At 47.3% G+C, this 9733-nt stretch overlaps 1 protein-coding gene across 1 annotated transcript; it reads right to left on the bottom strand.

The window, feature by feature from the left end:
- Nucleotides 1-2632: 2632 nt before the first annotated feature.
- On the bottom strand, nucleotides 2633-3211 carry LOC135827654 (mucin-2-like). The gene has a single exon (XM_065340109.1). The coding sequence runs from the start codon at nucleotides 3209-3211 to the stop codon at nucleotides 2633-2635; it is 579 nt and encodes a 192-aa protein (XP_065196181.1).
- Between the last annotated feature and the right edge of the window lie 6522 nt (nucleotides 3212-9733).

Genomic DNA, 9733 nt, shown 5'->3' with positions numbered 1-9733 from the left:
GGAGGCAGATTCTGGCCGCCTTGTGCTGGATTCGCTCAAGACAGTCAAGGGCTGCGATTGAGAGCGGGGTGACAGCAATGCATGCATATTCAATTATAGGCAGGATATACGTTTTGTAAATGAGAGAGAGTGATTTAGTGTGTAGAGTTGATTTGAGCCTAAAGAGAATATTAAAAGATTTTACGGCTTTCTTCAGCACAAAGTCAAGGTGGGCTGACCATCTTAGGTCGTGCTGAAAGATGATGCCAAGGTGACAATGTTGTGTTACTGTTTCTAATAGGGTTTGGCCAAGTTTTATTTCGGGTAGTCGTGGTGGGGGTCGGTTAGCATGGTAGAACGGGAGGATGACGGTTTTCGTTTTATTAACTAGCAGGTGCCAGCGCTCTAGCCATTCTGCTGCGGCATCGACGCTTCTTTGTAGCGCAGCCTCACACTCAATGTAGCTGCCTGCAATGGCAATTAGTGCGGTGTCGTCCGCGAACTGGCTACACGAGGTTGTAGCATTTTCACAGGCAGTGGGCAGGTCAATGGTGTACGCCAGGAACAGAAGTGGTCCCAGGACCGAGCCCTGGGGCACTCCTGCTGGTATTGGTATGAAGGCGGATGTTGTGCCTTCAACCTGCACCCGCTGTCTGCGTCCTGTCAAGTAGGCTTCGAGCCAATTGTGAGCCTTGCCGTCGACACCTTAGTGGCTCAGCTTTTTCAGCAAGCCTTGATGCCATACACGATCAAAGGCTTTACTGAGATCGAAGAAACACGTTACAACATGCTTCCCCGCATCCCTAGCTGTGGATATCTGGTGGACGATCCGTGCGAGTTGAAGTTCGGTCCCGTCTTGTTTCCTGAAGCCGGATTGGTTGGAGGGTAAGTGCGGTGCTATGTGATTGTACAGACGAGAGTGGACTATTTTTTCTTGTGTTTTTGATATTATACTGAGCAGGGAGATGGGTCGGTAGTTGGTAGGATGGGAGGGGTTGCCCGACTTGGGGATGGGTGTAATAGTTGCGTCTTTCCAATCCTGTGGTATTTCTCCGGTTCTGAAGGACAGATTGTAGAGACTAGTGAGAGATAGGGAGATTTCCTTTGCAGTTTCTTTCAGGAGCCGAGTTGGGATGTTGTCAAAGCCTGGGCTCTTGCCAGTGTCTAGACTGCATAGAAGCTTCTCGACCTCTTCCACTGTTGCTGCGATTGTATTTAGAGTATGACTGATGTCAGGGGTAGTGTTGATGTCTGGTGTAGTACAGGTGGTCTTGTCGATGGACTGTTGGCTTTGGGAGATAAAGAACTTGTTGAGAGCTGTTGCTTTCTCCATAGCCATGGCTGCAGTGGAGTTGGCTGTCGATAGTGTGGGAATTGTTTGCTTAGGCGGTTTTTTCAGGTGCTTCAGTAGACGGTGGAGGTATGTACCCGTTGACGTTGTTTGCTGGACAAAGTCGGACTTAGCCTGTCGCAAAAGAGCGGTTACTCGGTTATGCTGGGCTGTGTACAGTTTCCAATCTGAGTCTAGTTGGGTCGCCTTGTAGGTGCGGAACTGTTTGTGCTTTGTTTTGATCTGGCTGAGGAGATCCTTCGTCATCCAGGGACGAGTGGGCGTAGAATTTTTGCGGGACTTGCTTCTGGTCACTTGGCAGTGGTGCACGGCTAGTTTCAGTATCTGGTCTCTCCAGAAGTTCCAGAATGAGGTTACTGGCTGAGGGTCAGTGGGATGTGGATCGTACTGCAGATTGCAGGTAGCAAGAGCTTCACGCAGGGACGCAATGCGTTCCTCGCTCCACAACCAATATGTGCTGGAGGTGCGTTGCTGTGTAGTACTGCTCTCATTTTTATTATTATTTGTATTATTGTTTCTGTGGGTGGTGTGCTGCTGGGGTCGTATGTTGCCTTGTATGACAACATGATCAGAGGCACCCATAGGGGGCAGGCTTGTGATGGTGATGTTATGGTGGCTGAGGCTAGAGATGGCCAGGTCCAGGCACGATGTAGGTGTGTGTTGGCGTAGGTGGGTGGCAAAGGAGACGTGTTGTGTGAGGCCACGAGTCTCGCACAGCCAATGCAGGTCCTCACCTAAGGCATCGGTGGTGTCGCTGGGGTGCCACAAGCAGTTCTTGGCGTTGAAGTCGCCAAGGAGAAGTATCTCATCCTGGGGTCTTTCAACTAGCTTTATGGCTCTCTCCAGTTCCATCACGAACTCTGCGGGGTCGGACCGCGGGGGACGGTAGATGTTCCCTACCACAAGGGAGGCTTGGCCGATTGTTATTCTAATCCAAAAACATTCCGCTTGAGTCATGGGAATGGTAATTGTCTCGTGTTGGCAGCTGTGTGGTATGTATGTGGCGACTCCTCCACCAAAGGTGTCTCGGTCCGCTCTTATGAGTTTGTAGCCGTTGATGGCGTACATCCCGTCGCTGTCCGATGGATCCGCCCAGGTTTCCTGGATGGCGATTATTGACGGTTGTTGCAACTTTGCCACGTGGCTAAGCTCGTCCATCTTGTTGAACAGACACCTGACGTTCGAGCTGATGAAATTCGCGACTTCCATTATTTTTTATTTATTTTTGTAATTTGTTTCTTTTTTTTTGGTATTTCCGCAATTGAAAGTATTGTTCTCACTGATATTGTGTGGAGGACAGCGCTAGGATTGAGTATCGTGTGACACCAGTGGGCTGAAGCGTGAGCCCTGTGCCGGGGCAAGGGGTTGGCTTTGGCCAGGGTCGATGTTGTTGCTCTCTTTTTGTTTTTTGGAATTTTTGAAATCAGGTGAGGATTCCGCATTGGGACTGGGTCTCCTGCGTCGTTCGGAGGTAATCCAGGGGTTTGCTGGCTGGTTAGACATGTCTGTGTTAGTCACCAGTGAGGAGAGGAGGTCTTCAGCACGCGCCGAATCTGGGTGACTACACTTTGTTGTCGGAGTAGTTGTGTCGGTGTGCGGTGAGTTGGATGTTGTCGTACTTGTATTTGTGCTGCCTGGCGGCGTTCCGGGGTGCACGGTCGTGCTGGTTGCCGACATGGGCGATGCGATGTCGTGTTCATACGACTCGTACTGGTTGTTGACTGGGTCGTTTGGGTGCGAGCTCGAGAGCACGTCTGCTTTCGGCGTGGTGTTGGCACCATCGGAGGCCGTTTGGGATACGCCGCTGGCGTGGGTCAAAGTCGGGGACGCTTTTGGTGCCGAATCGGTACGGTGAGACTCCGCTTCAGGTCCGCTGTTCATGTTCCGCTCTGTAGCTGTGCTGCCAGTGCTGCTGCCTTCTCTGCCGGCATGCGTGGAGGTGTGTGCACTGCGACGGTTTTGGCAGGTACGCGCGATGTGACCTAGCTGGACACATTGCATGCACGTGCCTACCTGGCCGTCGTAGATGATGCGGAGCTCGTGAGAACCTTACGTCGTACGCAGGTACGACGGGATCGAACTGCCTGGTTTGAGTTCAAACGTGGCGAATCGCACACCAGTTGCTGTTTGGGTGCCGTTTGAAAGTTTGATTTTGCCGTGTCGTATCTCACCGATTAGCTTTCCGTACGGTGAGAGCGCAGCTTTTAGGACACCGTCTGAGATCCAGATCGGAGCATCGTGGATGTGTATCTGTGTTGTTGGTGCGGAAACGAAGCGTGGTGAAACCCGTTCGCCCTTGCAATCGAAGCCATTGAGCACCAACAATTTGGCTTTTTCATATGACTCAACGGTAAGTCTACATTGACCCCTGCTTGTTGTCTGCATCGAAATGATGCCGGTGATACCTTGCTCTTCTAGGAGCTTTATGTAGGCCCCCACGCTTACCTGGGCTTGCGAGGGGAATACAACAGTGTTCTTCTTCAGTGTCGAAGACGAGAGCTGTCGCCAGGGCTCCGTATCAGCTCCGTTTCCGGCCATGACGCCTGGCGGTTGTAGTGAATCAGCACTCTAGGTGATCTAGTTTGCTACCTGTGCATCCACAGCCATACGGGCTGGGAGCGGACTATTATGCTAAAAAAACTACGGAGCTCCAAAAACTGCTTCCGCTCTCCAGCTAGTTGATGTTGTTGTTGTGTTGTCGCTACAATTGTTTGGTGTTACTCCTCGTCGAGGTGGTAACAATGTAACTTAATTTGCTCACTATGTTGTTGTCACTATTATTATCTTCCTTCGAGTTTTGTGTCGTGCTAAACTTGATAATTTTCCACCTTGTCACGAGTGTTGTTATCTAATTATCTTTACGCTATATAAGTTTTAGTCTTTCCAGCTTGAGCCATTCCCTGTATAATCCTTGATGAGAAGGGACCGAAAACGTTCGGATAATTATGACAAGTGCCTTATTATGACTGGATGTGTGTTTGCGTGGATACTTGCGACCCATAACTTACCTTCGTTTTAAAGTATTATCCGCCTCCGACCTCTTTTAAAAAATAATAATAATAATAATAATGTACCAGTTGATAAGGGTTTCCCTTCTGTTGACTCCACCTTATTGACTGTCCAGTCGACTTATCGATTTAGTTGTTTCACAACTAGTTTCGCTGATGGTGGGCAGTGTCAAAGAGTCCAGTTTAGCTGGAAAACTATGTTGTGGTTTGATGTGGTTGTTGTTTCTCACAGTGGTCTGTGGACAACGATAATAATTTTGATAATTTGTGAGATTTACATTTTCCTCTGAGACCAAAAATGCGATAATACTCATAAAAAGGACACACTTCAGGCTCTTTACGAACATCTTGAAAGTGTTTGGTTTCTGCTCGATCGGGGCGGAAATTTCATGTTTAGCATTGATCAAGCCAGTACTGGTAAGCATAGCAATACTCCCAGTTACCTTGACTCGACTGCCAAGAGCTCAATTCACAGAAACTAACACTGCCCAGAGCTCAATTCACATCAACCGACCAGCTGATTAAGATCACCAAATTTCAAAGGTAGTACAGGCGCAAGCAGTTATGAATAGTCAAAAACAAGTCACGGTTCACTTTTACATGTACTACTGTGTATATGGATGCTGTCCGCAGATTGAGTATGTATATGTATATGTATATGTATATTTAAATAGAGACGTAGGCGAACAAAATTTGTATACACACAACAACAAGGTTGTCAGTTTCATAACACTAAAAGCTTTTCACCCATTTTCATCAGTAGATACATGGGAATGAGCAAGAACGAAAACGAAGCCAGAATTTATACTGGGGGTAGAGAATCAGCAAGAATATTCTTATGCGCCTCAAGTTCACACTACACTACCATAAGAATGTATGGAGCAGTGGAAAAATGCGGGAAACAACACATGAGGGGAATGCAGTACCAGAACAAACACGTGATAAAGTTGTCAGTCCGGTTGCAGCTTGAACAGCCGCAGCACCTTGATGTGCTTCTTTTGTCGACACAGCTCTGGCCTCAAACTGCGAATGTACAGCGCCTCCAGTGTGAATCTGTGCGCGCTGTTCCGGGCTGGTGTGATGACAGTGAAGCTGCTGTTGCGTTCTTGCGGGATGCATTCAGGTTGCGCCTGCAAATGCTTTGTGATGGCGCTATCACTTGTTGCCACACGTTTGTCAGGCGGCTTCTTGTACAGCTTGTCTGGGATATGCTGCTTGATCCTTTCCGAGAATCGCTGACATGTCTCACCAACGTACGTTCGCTCACAGCGACACGCATACTTATAAATAAAATTACTATTTTCAAGAGATGGTGAAACATCCTTCGCGATAGACCTGAATGCGGGCCTGGTTGTATAAATTACAATGGGGGATGCTGTAGGATAGCAGTTCAAAATTGCAGCTTTAATCTTTTTGCGGAAGGCAATGCAATTTTGCCCTTTCCACGGCAATTTTGTGATAATACGCGTTGCAGGTTCAAGTTGTGCAGAAGCTGTATCTGGGCTAGGTTCAAGAACGCTTGTCATGACTCGCTTGAGTACTTTGAGTGGATCAGTGGACTTTGAGTGGATGAGTGGAAAGGATCAAGCAGCATATCCCAGACAAGCTGTACAAGAAGCCGCCTGACAAACGTGTGGCAACAAGTGATAGCGCCATCACAAAGCATTTGCAGGCGCAACCTGAATGCATCCCGCAAGAACGCAACAGCAGCTTCAGTGTCATCACACCAGCCCGGAACAGCGCGCACAGATTCACCCTGGAGGCGCTGTACATTCGCAGTTTGAGGCCAGAGCTGTGTCGACAAAAGAAGCACATCAAGGTGCTGCAGCTGTTCAAGCTGCAACCGGACTGACAACTTTATCACGTGTTTGTTCTGGTACTGCATTCCCCTCATGTGTTGTTTCCCGCATTTTTCCACTGCTCCATACATTCTTATGGTAGTGTAGTGTGAACTTGAGGCGCGTAAGAATATTCTTGCTGATTCTCTACCCCCAGTATAAATTCTGGCTTCGTTTTTGCTCATTCCCATGTATCTACTGATGAAAATGGGTGAAAAGCTTTTAGTGTTATGAAACTGACAACCTTGTTGTTGTGTGTATATGTATATGTATATGTATCACCTGACGAGTGGCTGAGATGGCATGAAACTTTAATTTGTGACTGATCAAGCCATCTGTTGTTCTGACTAGTGTGTCACGGCTCTACCTTCCCGGTATCGAGCTCTCTTGGATTTCTGCTGGAATTCACAACAGTATGTATATATATATATACTGTTGTGAATTCTAGCAGAAATCCAAGAGAGCTCGATACCTGGAAGGTAGAGCCGTGACACACTAGTCAGAACAACAGATGGCTTGATCAGTCACAACTTAAAGTTTCATGCCATCTCAGGCACTCATCAGGTGATATGAACATCAAGAAAAAAAAAAGTTGTCTGTGCACGTCGATGAGGCCGGAATTGGACTTTACAGAGACGACGGCCTTGCCGTGCTGAAAAATGCACCAGGGCCAGTTGCCGACCGCACGAGGAAGTCCATTATCGAAGTATTCAAGCAGTATGATCTAAAAATCACTATCGACGTTAATCTTTCGACAGTGAATTTCCTAGATGTCACGCTCAGCCTCGACACCGGGAAATTCCAGCCGTATCGTTAACCTGGAGACGCACCTCTCTACGTCAACGCCATGTCCAATCACCCACCATCCATACTACGGAACATCCCTGATATGATCGCTCGACGTGTCTCAAGCATATCTGCCGACAGTGGCGTATTCGCCGATGCTGCCCCTGCATATCGCAATGCATTAGCGGCCAGCGGATTACCTGCCAACATCAAGTACATTGACCCAACGCCACCTGCTGCAATGAACGGCAGCAAGCAAAAAAGAAAAAGGAAACGGAATGTGGTGTGGTTTAACCCGCCATACTCCAAGAGTGTCCGGACCAACATCGCCGGCACCTTCCTCCGGCTGATCGACAAGCATTTTCCTAAGGGGTCCAAAATGAACAAAATCTTCAACCGCTTCAATGTGAAGGTGAGCTACTCCTGTTTGCCGAATATGGCCCACATTATCAGTGGCCACAATAAGCGTCAATTGTGCGTCCAGGAACCGGACAAGCCGTGCAACTGCCGTCGCAAGGACCAGTGCCCTCTCAACGGAGCGTGCCAAGCAACCAGCATAGTCTACGCGGCGGAGGTGTCGAGTGATGGCCACAGCGATGGGCCCAAAACCTACATTGGCAGTACGGAGCCTCCATTCAAGCTTCGATACGGGAACCACAAGACATCCATCAAGCTTCCTGGATACCGCAAATCCACGGGCCTCTCAAAGCATGTGTGGGAATTAAAAGATAATGGCAAGACGCACGACATCAAGTGGCGAGTGGTCCAGAAGGCCAAGGCCTACAGCAACATAACAAAAAGATGCAGCCTGTGCCTCGAGGAGAAGGCGAGAATAATCACTGCCGACAGGAGATCGAGCCTCAACAAGCGGTCGGAGTTGATATCCAAATGTCGACATCAAAATAAATTCATGCTGTCAACACCGATAACATGATCTTCTCGGCACCCTGCCTCCAGGCAGTAGGGCCAGTTGATAGCTCTCTGCCGCCTTGTCACCATCATCATCTTTGCACCGCGGAACTCACTAGCTAGGCCAGCTCAGTTTTATCACCTTTATCACCTTTATCCTTTATCACCTTAGTACCGCGATCCTTACTGGCTATGACACTGAATCGGATATGAGTTGATAGCGCCCCTAGCGCTTTCTGTTATCCTTGTCCCGCCATACTGGGCTTTAAATAGTGGGTTATTTTTCTTGATGTTCATATCACCTGATGAGTGCCTGAGATGGCATGAAACTTTAAGTTGTGACTGATCAAGCCATCTGTTGTTCTGACTAGTGTGTATATATATATATATATATATGTACTGTAAACCGCCCAATATTCGCGTCACTAAAATTTTCGCGATTTCTTAGAACCAGCGAGTTTGCGATGGTAAAAGTTTGCGAAACACTGGGGCCACTTACTGTTGAAGTTATATTTCACGATGCTTAATATTCGCGTTACTCTCTTCTCGCGAAAATAGCGAACATTAATCCGTCGCGAATATTAGGCAGCTTACAGTATATGTGAATGTATTTTTGCACGCCATCAACCAACTCACGCAATTATTTTTATAATTACACTATCAGCCCAGATGATTCATTCGCACTGTGATCCAAGCTTGCAGCCTATATCAATCTTCTGAACATTGTAGTCAAGTTGCTGTCTGGTGATCGGTTAAAACCGTGAAACTCAGAGTTACAGAAGAAACACTTTTCGTCCCTCTCAAGTGTGTGTATATGTATATATATATATATATATATATTAACTGGTTTGAGGGAAAGAGACAAACGGGAAAAGTCTGAAGAAAAAATTGACTGTCACCACCAGGACTCGAACCAGGGACCCTCGCTTGTAGCCAGCGATGCTCTAACCACTGAGCTATGGTGTAGTCGTCATCCCAGCAGAGACCGTTCAACGTTTTCTTCAGACTTCGTAACTTCGTAATATATATATATATATATAGAACAATAGAAGTATTTCTTGCGTCGGCAAAAAGTGCTCAATGTCCTAAGACAGAGCGGGGACCTGTGATTCCCACCTAGACTGGCTAGCGTGCTTCTTTTCTCCACCTGTGATTCCCACCTTTTCGTCTTTTCTGGTATGTAAAGGGATACTGATGCGAGAGAAGAGTAAGTTGCCTGAAGAGTGCTTTTGCACGAAACTCAGAGTAGCAACACTGAGAAACTTGGAGATCCTTTGTGTCTGAGTGTATATATATATATATATATAATACACACAACAACAAGGTTGTAAGTTTCATAACACTAAAAGCTTTTCACCCATTTTCATCAGTAGGTACATGGGAATGAGCAAGAACGAAAACGAAGCCAGAATTTACACTGGGGGTAGAGAATCAGCAAGAATATACTTACGCGCCTCAAGTTCACACTACACTACCATAAGAATGTATGGAGCAGTGGAAAAATGCGGGAAACAACACATGCAGGGAATGCAGTACCAGAACAAACACGTGATAAAGTTGTCAGTCCGGATGCGGTCGGAGTTGATATCCAAATGTCGACATCAAAATAAATTCATGCTATCAACACCGATAACATGACCTTCTTGGCACCCTGCTTCCAGGCGGTAGGGCCAGTTGATAGCTCTCTGCTGCCTTGTCACCATCATCATATTTGCACCGCGCATCTCACTAGCTTTGCCAGCTCGGTTTTATCACCTTTACTTATCTGGTCAAGACCGACCTGTATGAGAATCTGCTGCGAGATAACACTACTAAGCACTACCAGTTAGCACCTGAATCTACCTACGACGAGATCAATAACG

This window comes from Sycon ciliatum, chromosome 11 (assembly GCF_964019385.1).
Source record: "Sycon ciliatum chromosome 11, ocSycCili1.1, whole genome shotgun sequence".
NCBI classification, from domain to species: Eukaryota; Metazoa; Porifera; class Calcarea; order Leucosolenida; family Sycettidae; genus Sycon; species Sycon ciliatum.
This window is presented reverse-complemented; position numbering and strand designations above follow the sequence as displayed.

Coding starts and splice junctions, on each gene's coding strand:
- LOC135827654 (XM_065340109.1), bottom strand. CDS start 3,211: ATGAACAGCGGACCTGAAGCGGAGTCTCACCGTACCGATTCGGCACCA.